The sequence below is a fragment of the Oculina patagonica genome, chromosome 11 (genome assembly GCF_052425735.1).
Source record: "Oculina patagonica isolate OP01 chromosome 11, crgOcupat, whole genome shotgun sequence".
In the NCBI taxonomy this organism is placed as follows: Eukaryota; Metazoa; Cnidaria; class Anthozoa; order Scleractinia; family Oculinidae; genus Oculina; species Oculina patagonica.
The window spans coordinates 19,248,440-19,260,032 of NC_135768.1; the positions used below are offsets into that span (position 1 = coordinate 19,248,440).

At 38.0% G+C, this 11,593-nt stretch overlaps 1 protein-coding gene across 1 annotated transcript; it reads right to left on the reverse strand.

Annotated features, from left to right (window-relative positions):
- Positions 1-612: 612 nt before the first annotated feature.
- LOC144629835 (E3 ubiquitin-protein ligase DZIP3-like) lies at positions 613-11,103 on the reverse strand. The gene is made up of 2 exons (XM_078488052.1): positions 11,038-11,103; positions 613-1,607 (listed from the first exon to the last, which is right to left on the reverse strand). The coding sequence occupies exon 2, from the start codon at positions 1,592-1,594 to the stop codon at positions 683-685; it is 912 nt and encodes a 303-aa protein (XP_078344178.1). The 5' UTR covers positions 1,595-1,607; positions 11,038-11,103; the 3' UTR covers positions 613-682.
- Positions 11,104-11,593: the final 490 nt, after the last annotated feature.

Consider the following 11,593-nt stretch of genomic DNA (forward strand, 5'->3'; position numbering starts at 1 on the left):
CAAGTGTGCTACATTCCACTGTGATTATCAGGCTTCCTGGGTTGGTGTCCACAATCAACAACTCTCGTATTTCCCTCAAATAACGTACAAAGCCATTTAGATCCTCTGGTTTAGATGGGTCAATCGTCTTCAAGTACTTGAATGCTGCCAAATTCAAAACCTCTTGGGAACTGGGAAGGGCGCCCTGGTTACTCACTCCACCCACTGAACCTCCTGTGGCTACTGCCTGTAGTTGAATCTCTGCTTGGGGTTCCTGTGGGGCTACAATCAACTCTGAAGATCCATCCAGTGGGCCAGGTCCTGAGATGGCTTCGCAATTGATCCGCAATTGCAGTCGAGCTGCTGGGATAAAACACATTTTGAATTAAATTCAGAAGTAAACCTAACAGGGCCGATTCGGCATTCCACACATGATCAGTGTTACATCATGATCTCATGAAATCACTGGTAAAGAAATAGGACGGAGCAGACAAATAGAACAGCCCAAACGAAGCTTTTCAACTGTTAATAATTTTCCCACTGATAGAATCAAGTGGGGCCCCACAAAACAGGTCATGGAATCCTGTCCTCTTGTAACGCAAGCCGAACGAACTTATCCTAATTCACATAACCTTTTTTCTTTGATGTGGAAAGAACGACTAAGTAAAAGGTTAAAAATGGCAATGAAATGTCAAATGACAAGTCATTTTAACTGACCTCCAGCTGCTTGAGGATTACGATCTGAGGAGCTGAGCCTGTCTAGAGATTGATGAAGCGTTCCCAGCTGATCTTTAATTTCTTGAGCTTCTTCTCGAACTGCTGTCTCTAGGACATTTGTTGACCCTTTTAAATCGCCTTGGACTCTTGTCTGCAGCCGTTCTAACCCTCCTTGGACTTCTTTAGTCGCTGCCTCCTGGGCCCCCTTTAAACTTGTCTCCAGACGTTCCATCCCTTTATGGGTCGTGACGTTTAGTTCTTCTACGGATTTCTTTACTTCCATATCGTTTCTATACCAGCTCATTAGTTCCTCTACATTTCTTCCATCCTCTGCTGTGAGGGGATCATTTAAAAAGTTATCAATGGCCTTCTGCCATTCCGTCTTCTTCACAGAGCTGATCTGCGCCGCAATTCTTATCAGAGCGTCACTGATTTCCTGCCAAAGCTGTGGGAACTCGTCATCTTTGATCTCCATCTTTTGGCTCACGTGACCATACACTGAGTTGCGGTAGAATTTAATTCTGGCCAAATCAGCAGCTAAACTGTGGTCTGTGTTTGCTGGTAGGGTATCCCATCCCGTGGCAGGGGGGATCAGGTTGCAAATAGTTCTCAGCAACCTGAACAGCAAGGTCACATCAAAATCAGTTGACTTGCCGTACACCCCTGGGGCAGGGTAAAGACAGTCCCACTGTGGCTTGGTGAGCTTTGCTGCTTTGAGTTGTTTCTCTTTTGCGGGATTCTTTAGTATTGTGGGAAGATTACTTGGTGGACAAAGCTGATCAAATATCTCCCTCAGAAGCGCAGTGCCTCCACTTATTAACAGTCGTGCAACACGTTGAAAATTTGATTTTCCAGTTGTCGAACGAAGCACTTCATCTGGGTCTGGGGCGGCGGCCATTTAAGAAGTCAGACTGCAGAGAAAGTATGAAATCACTTGAGTTTGGTACTAAGGAATCAACAAATAGGCCATTTGTAACAATTGGTCACATGACCTTCTTTCCAGAAACACAAAAACCACCCACTTTGGACTGCATTTTGGATGTCGATGGGTATCGAAAAAAGCTATCTTGCGTATTTTTAGGCATAATATCTCAAAAAGGGGGGTATTTTATGACTGTTTGAAATAAGAATTTTTATCTTAAGAGCGACCCTTGCAATTCAGCAACGGGACATTGCTTTTCAAGTTTCAAAATGCCATAAAATCTCTACCTTACGGTTAACTGGCATGAAATTTGCCGTTATGGATAGCTTTTCCCAGTTTTCGTATTTTGGACAGCTGTATAGGATGGGTGTCTTTTTTAAGGAAATGATTACAAAAAATATTTGAATGCAAGAGCTTCTCACTTCCATACAGAGCCGTCTCGATTCTTAAGTGTTCAAACTGTCATAAAATGTCACCACTATACAGCAGACTGGTCTGAAAGTTGGTATTTGGGCTAGTCCAAACATGCCCTTTCCATTTTCGATGTTCACAGCTCCAGTTAATTGGTCACGTGATCAATAGTCGCAAAAGGTCTATTTCACTAACAATGATTTACATTGCAGTTTGCTAGCTGGTCATTATGACGCCTCTGAAAAAAAAAAGTCAAACCTGCGCCAAGAGTCACAGCGCAATCAAAGTACATTATGGGTGGGTTGGACGGGTGCAGTTGTTCCAACTGTAATACCCTCAAGTGGAAAGAACACACACAACAGACTACCAACAATATTCTACAAACCACCCACTGTTGCACTCGAACAATGTCAATTATTCATGATTTGTAGTACTTATAAGTGATGTAGATAACTTATAAAGTGCGAATAGTGTATCAACGAAATACTTCAATGCAAAAGCCTATTTTTACAACATTGCTACAAGCAATGCAAACAGCCCAACCTTGTTCCCAGTTCCTCTTCTGCAAACCTTGTTCCCAGTCGCTCTTCTGCAAACAGCCACAACCTACAAAGGAATAATATTCATAATATTCAATAGATGTTTCAAAATGAAGCAATTTCCATGGCTTTTGAATCAAGGCAAGTCAAGAAGGAATCAAAGCATAGCTCACAAAGCAAAATACACCTGGACAGTAAGAAAGGGCTAAAAATGGCACGCAATGCATGCAGAAGCGATGACATTTCACAAGGGGTCTTACATAATTCAGATAATTTTGAGGAAATTTGTCAAAAACGTATCGTAAATAAAAGTAGCTGACACCTTGTGCGTGAAAAAGACTGTTATCCAACTGCAGCTTACATTTTTCAAACATAAGAAGCAATGTAAGTGATTGTAAAAATAGCATAGCATAGTTAGGATCTGATTGAATTTAAATAAATACAGTACTTATAAATTCACAGGCAAAAGATGCAATTAATACATTTTCTTTGTAGATTTGCTCAATTGAACAACAGTTATATTTTATTTTATATTCTAATTTTTTTTTTAGATTTCCCTATGTTGTCTCAACAGAGATTGCGTTATATTATAGTGTGACATCTGATGAACGACATACGATACGCGCTAGCAAGCTTTTAAAAAAAGGTCAAACGGTCTCTTGATCACAGCGGCCCTTTATATTATAAGAATTAGAAATTTCTGTCCACTAAATCTAATAGATCCCATCATTTATAATTTATCTCCTTCGTTTATACATTGTAGTGTTCCATTCAAATTGCACGGGAGTATTTTGATTTTGTGTTCTATGCGGCGATTTCTTGTTAAGTTAAACTTGATTTCTGTTCGATCGCGACAGACTAAAATATAAAAGAGCCCGTCGTGCCATGGCAATAAGCGATTACGTCATCGCTTAATAAAAAATATAGGTGAAGGAGAAAACTTATAAGTCATCAATTCTCTGGGTTTCATGAACAGCAGATGGTCTTTCAACGAACAGTTGAACAAGACAATCTACCAAATTGCTTGATCAGGTCTAAAGGAGGATTGAACTTAAAACCAATATTACCGAGGTGTTAAAATTGTAACACTTATCACATGGCGAGTGCCATGCTGTGAATCATGCAAGCTTCAATAAGTGAAAGGGCAGTTAAACTTTAACAGTCTTAAATTGTTATTGTTACTGCCTTGTTTAAGCCTCCTGAGGCTATTGTATTGAATGAGCAGTTACAATTTTTTGCTTAAATCAGGATAACATCAGGGGTTTCCTAAGTTTTGAAGTAGGAAGGCACCAAAAGGATAGTAGGCAGAAAAGAAAATTTGTTTATGTTCAATTTGAAAGTAGCCAGGTACTGACTCTCCAGCTTGAGTTTCCAGTGGAACTGGTACGGTCCCACATTCTAAAATAATTAATAATCATTCACAGAAGTGGTGGTGAATAGTTGTGGATGATTTAACCTTCGCGACTCAGTAAATTTCCACCAATATTCAACTCCACCACTTCACCGACACTGTGGTGAATAACTGTTTTATTATATACCCCACAAGCTAAATAGCTAGTGCCGACCAAAACATTACACATTACTTGTGGTAACCAATATTACTGGCGACAGGGAAAGCCATTTCAGCTCCTTGGAGGTGAATAGTACTTTGCTAAAAGCACTGTTCCAGGGGGAGAGGGGGGATAGAAATGAGATCTGGGACCGAATAGCGATGCTCTCACAACTTGCAATGCGATCAATTCATGATGTAGTCATCGGTTTTGGACGATGATGCAACAGGCAATCTTTCCCCGCGAAATGGAAGCTATGGCAATCACGACTACCATGCAATCACTAATTATAAAGGGGTTCAATTCTCTTAACTAAAAATCTAAAAGCAGTTTTCTTTATCCAATAATTTCATCATTGTTGTGTAGTTATTAAAGAACGCAGAATTTTGTGATGCTGTGCTACTCTTTAGTGCTAAAATGCAAATGATTGTACCACGAATTTCAACTGGCCCACATGGGGATTGTAAATGAGGTAAAACAAAGAACGACCAAGTCAACAAACAACCGCAAAACAATAGAGCATTTATAAGAACAATAGCTCTGACCGGCACGGGAATATTTGATCGCCACGTTTTCATTACCATTTCCGTGAGGTTTTATTTCATAACAAACATCACATATTGATACCAAGAACCTTTCTGGAGAAATTTTCGCTGCTTTAAAGACAAAACTTAGAAAACCTTTTTTTACTACTATAAAAAAAAACTCTCCCATCGGTCCCATGTTGTTATTGTTTTAGCAAGTTCACAAAGAAAGGATTGATCGAGCTGCTTATGCCCCTAAGAGACATCCACTGACTACTGTCCCGGTGATTGCTTTGCAAGTTGTGAGAGCATCGCTCAAATTTAATATAAGAGAATGTATGGGAAGTTGCTCCCCCCCCCCCCCCATGCACTATTCACTTGTGTGGTATATACTAAAAATAATCATGTAAGGTACAAATGTTGTTTAGAATGACAAAGGTGAAAATCATAATGACATGTGAAGAACATACCAGAGATGAAATTTTGAGAAATGCAGTTTAATTTTTTTTTCACCTTTTTTTGGCCCTCAAGAATACTGCACTCCATTTATTGTAAGCATGTTCAACCCTCCCAAGCATTAGCCAGGCATTTGAGAGGTTCCTAGTTCTCCCCTGTTGGGCAAATGCATGGCTCCAAAAGAACTACCTGGGATGGGGCATTTGTCAAACAAAAAGACAACAGATCTAGAGTTAAATTTACAAAGGAACATTAATTAAAATCTACATAAAACACCTGCAAGCCCAGGGCCATATATAGCTAGCAGCAGGTGAACTAGCTGAGGCCTTTGCCTTGTAAAAAAATTGAATTTACATTTGTTTTCTTGCATGTTGCTGTAAGAGGCTTAATGCATAACTATTAAGTAAGCAAATATGAAAGATGTGTTTCTTTTTTTCTGATATTGCCAAAAAATGACATTTCCAAGCTTTTTATTCGCAGTTTGCACCTTCAGCGCTTTTATGGCGACTACAAAACCCCGAAACCAAGCAATTCACTTGGTCTCAAAAAAACCCTCCCATTAAGCGTCGCCTAGACTACTGGCTTATAAGTGACTCTATTCAAGATTACATCTCTAAAACTAATATTATTCCTGCAATTAAGTCAGACCATTCAGCCATAATCCTTAATCTAAACAGCTTCAAAGATCGTCCTTTTGGGCCATCGTACTGGAAATTCAACTCCAGTCTTCTCAACGATGAGGAATATGTTAGTATGATAACATCACAATATCCTATTTGGCTTGCTGAATTTGCGGATGTCATTGACAAACGTGTCTTATGGGACCTAATTAAGTACAGAATAAGACAAGTAACAATTCGCTATAGTAAGAGTAAAAGCAAAAAACGTAAAGCTCGCTTGGCTGAAACAGAAGAAAAAGTAAAAAATTGTGAAATGAAGTATACCGCATCGCCTTCTGAAGATACCTCTGCAGAATTAGAGCGGTCGAAACAGGAATATGAGTCTCTTTATGACTATATTATTCAGGGTAGAATCATTCGATCTAAAGCAACCTGGTACGAGAAAGGGGAAAAAAATTCTAAATTCTTTCTTAATCTTGAGAGCAATAGAAGTGGTAAAACTTGTGTTCGCCGACTGTTCGATAGTCAAGGGAAAATAATAGTCAATTCGCAGCTTATATTGGACGAACTTAGAAGCTTTTATCAAAATTTGTACAGAAATCAAGATTACCAAGATATTGACGACATTTATGCTGATTTTTTTAATAATACAACTTTGCCGAAAGTGATGGAAGACACAAAATTGCTCTGTGAAGGTGTTCTGTCCACTCACGAATGTTACAATGCTCTGCAAACTTTTTCTAACGGCAAGTCACCTGGAAATGATGGGCTAACCGCAGAGTTTTATAAAACTTTCTGGGATCTCCTAGGGCAACAGTTGACCGACACATTAAACTATTCATACCTGCACGGGGAACTCTCAAACACTCAAAAACAGGCCATAATAAAACTGATAGAAAAGAAAGAAAGGGACAGGAGATATATAAAGAACTGGAGACCCATTTCACTGTTGAATGTTGACGTCAAAATTGCCTCAAGAGCTATTGCTTTACGCCTTGAAAAGGTTCTACCGCATATAATCAGCACTGACCAATATGCTTATATAAAAGGCAGAACAATATCCGATGCCGCTCGAACCATTGATGATATAATGGAATATACCAAACTTACGAAAACTTCTGGTATTATGACTGCCTTCGATTTCGAAAAAGCTTTTGACTCCAAAATAATTAGCTGGGCTTTTTTGATTAGAACCTTGGAATCTTTTGGTTTTGGTGAGTCTTTCATAAACTGGGTTAAAATTCTTTATACCAATATTTCCAGTTGTGTACTGAACAATGGTTTTTCCACGCAGTTATTTGAGGTACAGAGAGGGGTTAGACAGGGAGACCCATTGTCTCCTTACCTTTTCATTTTAGCCTTAGAGGTACTTCTCACAAATATTCGAGATGATTGCAGAATAAGGGGTATCGTGATTGGAAACAAGGAAACTAAAGTTACAGCTTTTGCCGATGACCTGACTTCCTTTGTAAGAGACATCCCATCTTTTAAAATACTGTTAGATACCCTTGAGAGATTTGGAACCTGTTCTGGGTTGAAGCTAAATAACGATAAGACGGAAGCTCTCTGGCTCGGTGACAATTCCAATAAGGGTCAACTACCTAATATAGACGAAGACAAAGTTAACAAACCTATGAAAATCTTAGGTATTTACTTTACTTACGACTGGCGTAAGAAACAGGAACTCAATTTTGATGCAATTTTAACATCTCTAAGCAAGACCTTAAACAGTTGGCAATGGAGAAATCTTTCCCTGTACGGAAAAATTCAAATAGTCAAAACGTTTGCTATTCCAAAATTTATGTTTCGAGCATCTATAATTCCTTTAAACAAAGATATCTTAAAGCAAGCTAACTCTATAATATATAAATTTGTTTGGAAAAGCAAGGACAAAATTAAGCGCTTAGCCTTAATAAGCGATTACGAATGTGGAGGCCTACGAATGCCTCATATAGAATCAATGATCAATACCCAACGTATCCTTTGTCTCAAAAAGTACGTTGAGAAATACCCTAGCCCATGGAAACACTTCCTCACCTATATCTTAAAAAACCAGGGCGGAAAATTCATCATGCATTGCAATTTTAGTGTGACGGACTTACCAAGGGACTTACCTAAATTCTATCTTGAATGCTTCGCTGCTTGGTGTAAGTTAGCAAACAACAATATATTAACTAAGAAGCACATTCTCAGCGAAATCATATGGAATAATCGTTTTTTGAGAATCAACAAAGAGACAGTCTTCAGTGAAAAATTGGTTTCTAAAGGTATTTTCTGTATTGGCGATATCCTATCAGCGTAAGGCAAGCTTCAGCCATGGCTGTTTTTTAAAAATAAAGGGCTCGTGTTGAATGACTACCTACTATTGCTTGGCTTTCCCCGCCCCTTGGAAAAACGTCTTAAAGTCATCTGATTCAACTCTAACTTGGCAAAGCATCGACCCAAAAGATCTGGATCACAATATATATATATAGATGGCGAAAATGTGAAACTAGAACAACTCACCACGAAAAAACTTTACTGGACACTGGTAACAAATATTCAAGCTCCCCCGTCTGCTCAACAAAAATTCAACAATTTATTTAATGGCCATGCCCTTGACTGGAAAAAAATTTACATGGTTCCACACAAGGCAACCATAGACACAAAAACAAGAAGTTTTCAATATAAATTACTCAATCGCATTGTTTATACCAACAAATCTCTGTTTAAGATGAAATTAGTCGATTCTCCTATGTGTACTTTTTGCAATCTTTTAGAGGAATCCCTCGAGCATCTCTTTTGTAAATGCAACTGTAGCAAAGAATTTTGGATGTCTGTTGTTTCTTGGCTAAATGGTGTAGGGATAAATTTAGATCTGTTAAATGAATGTGATATTCTTTTTGGTCTGTTACAAACAAGATCACACTGGCTTCTGCTTAATCACATTATCATTATGGGAAAACAAGTAATATATCAAAGTCGTCTCAAAAAATCTAAACCTTTACTAACTCATTTAAAAACCAAAATAAAAAGTATAGAAAGAATTGAATGTAACATCGCCATAAGAAACAATAGACAAGAAATACATAACAAAAAGTGGCACCCTCTAGAAAACATCAATTTAATTTAAATTGAAAACAGAAGGAGAACATCAATCTTCAGTTCATTTTTTTTTTTTAGTTATTCATTTATTTATTTATTTATTTATTTATCTACCTATTTACTTTTTTATTTATTTATTTATTCTTTTCATCACTTGGAATACAGTCTCCGACTTTGTGTAAATGTAAATGTAACATAGTAGTTAACGTAGTAACGTCGATGTAAGTAAGTTTTGTAAATGTAGTTGTATTTATGTACCCATATGTAAGTCTAAGTAAGTTAATGTAAGCTTTATGTAAGTGTGTGTAAATAAATAAAAGAGCTATATAAAAAATAAAAAATAAAAAATAAAAAATAAAAAAATAAAAAAAACCTTCAGCGCTTTGCAATTGCCTCAGTTGTCAGAACATTCTGGCTACGGGGCTGCTGGGGGGAAGCCAGTCTTATTTGACATCAAAAGGGCATGCAGATTAATATCACTATTCTAAGATTTGACCCGTTAGCTAGATAATTTAATTTTTATTCTATGTAAAGGGTTAAAAAAAGATTGTTGCTTTGTTTTGTTTTATCTCATTTCCACTACCACTTCCACAATTCATATCCATCTTCCACATGCAAGAAGATTGCAAACCAATCATTGGTGAGCAATGGATGTCATAATCTATGGTTTTTGCATTGTGTGGTTCCAGAAAATGTCCATACTCCCCCCATAGAAGGGTTCGGAAATTTCTGGGGGTGGGGGATCTCAAAGGCCAAATCTTAAATCTTAATTGGAATTTCCAGAGGGCGTGTTAATGTTTAACAAACTCATTTTACTCTAATGAAGGTGGACAGAGGCCACAAAAAATTTAATGTTTTAATTAAAAGTAAAATCAGATGAATCATTCTGGTAAAACTTTCAAATACTTAACAACTATTCACCGAAGTGGAGTTGGCTAGTGGTGGATATTTACCGAGCCATGAACAGCGAGGTAAATATCCACCACTAACCTTACCACCAAAACTGAGGTGAGTAGTTGTTTTAGTATATATTACATAAAGCAGTGAGATAATATAGCTGTACCTTTTTGGTATGCTTCGGCTGCATATCAGGCTCATTTGGTCTCGCCATGGGTATTTTGGTGAGACTGTGTCTCGCCAAAATACGAACCATGGCTCAACCAAACACACCTGATATGTTACCAAAGCATACCAAAAAGGTACGATTAGGTATAAATATCAGATTGTTTTCAAAATTTAAAAAAACACGTTCAGGCTTAAACTGTCTAAAAAACTTAGCACTCTCCACCTTGGCTGAAAAAAAAAATACATTGAGTAGACAAGCATTGCTGCACATTGATGCCCCACATGAAAAACTATGTCTCCAACTAGCCTGATCTGGGAGAAATCTTTATATTGAGCTACTGACAATAATATTGAGTTTATACTAACAGTTTCATCTCCAACACAGGTTTTTTTGGACGTCACGCAATCCCCAATCCCTCCCTTCTTTCTACTAACGACTCTCAGTCGTCGCGTGACGAGGGTGTGTACTCAGTGACCAGTGAGCCATTAAATTTACTAAAATGGCGGACAAACTGCAGAAATTGTTGCATTTCGTTTACAACCTTTCCTCTCCTTATCACTTTAATTTAAAATAAAGATTGTTTATGTTCGCTTGGGGATGGCAATGCGATCGTATGGTAGCTTCAATTCAACAATATAAAACGCGCGAGCAGTCGATCGATACGCATCAAGGTGTGCGACAAATATGCACACTGCAGACCTGCAAACGTGAAGACCCTTTAAGAATAAAATGCATCGTGTTACTACCACTATTGACAAGCTAATCGGAGGCTAATCGGAGCGCTTTTCAGAGTCTGCAAGTCTGCAGTCTGTATAATTATTTTGTCGAACTCATCCACCCTGCTGACAACATTACCTTCAGCAAAATCTCCATGAATTAATACCCATTTGCAAAACTTGGGTCAAAAAACACATCAAGTACAACTGTAAACATTAGCCTAAACATAGCATTTCGCCTAGAGTTTTGAGGTTGATATATATAGGCTTAACAACACGGTCGTACGTAGTAATTTAAGCTTATCTTTTATTGGATTGCATTTGACTACGTTCGCTCGTTCGACGGTTCATATAAGAAGTCGCAGAAACAAAAAACTTGAGCAATAAAACATGCACAACAGAAGCGCGACGTAATGCTTAATTTTCCCACAATAGTATAACAAAGCTTCTTACCTTTAGAATTCTGCCTACATCATAGTTAGTAGAGGTCCACGAGCATTCAGAAGTTGTAGTATTCACGCGAAAAGCGGAAGTGATTTGGTTTGTGAAGGCTCATGGGAAAGCAAGTCGAACGAACGAAGCGGGAGGGAGGGGGTGGGGAAGGAGGCCAAAAGGGAAAATGAATATTTTCCCCAAAATAAATCAATCGGCCTATTTTCTCGGATTTAACGAATTTAGGGATTCTAGTCAAGAAAAAAAGTCAACTCTCCCGAGTTCTGGGTCTAGTTATATTTTCTGGCCTACGCTTTTTGAAAAAGTATGATCTACAAGAGACCTTATCAGCCAAAACATCAACTGCAATACGGCTGATATTCTACGGGGAAAAAAATGACTTTGCGGGACATCAACACGACCAGGAGCCCATATTTTATGGCACCTGCTGATTGAGCAGAAAAGTTTTGAAGATTTCGTTACTTCCGAGAAAGGGACATTTGGGCAACATCTGTCATCCTGCATTTCTTCGTTAAACTACAAGAACTTCGACCTAAAATATAATATCTTTAAAATA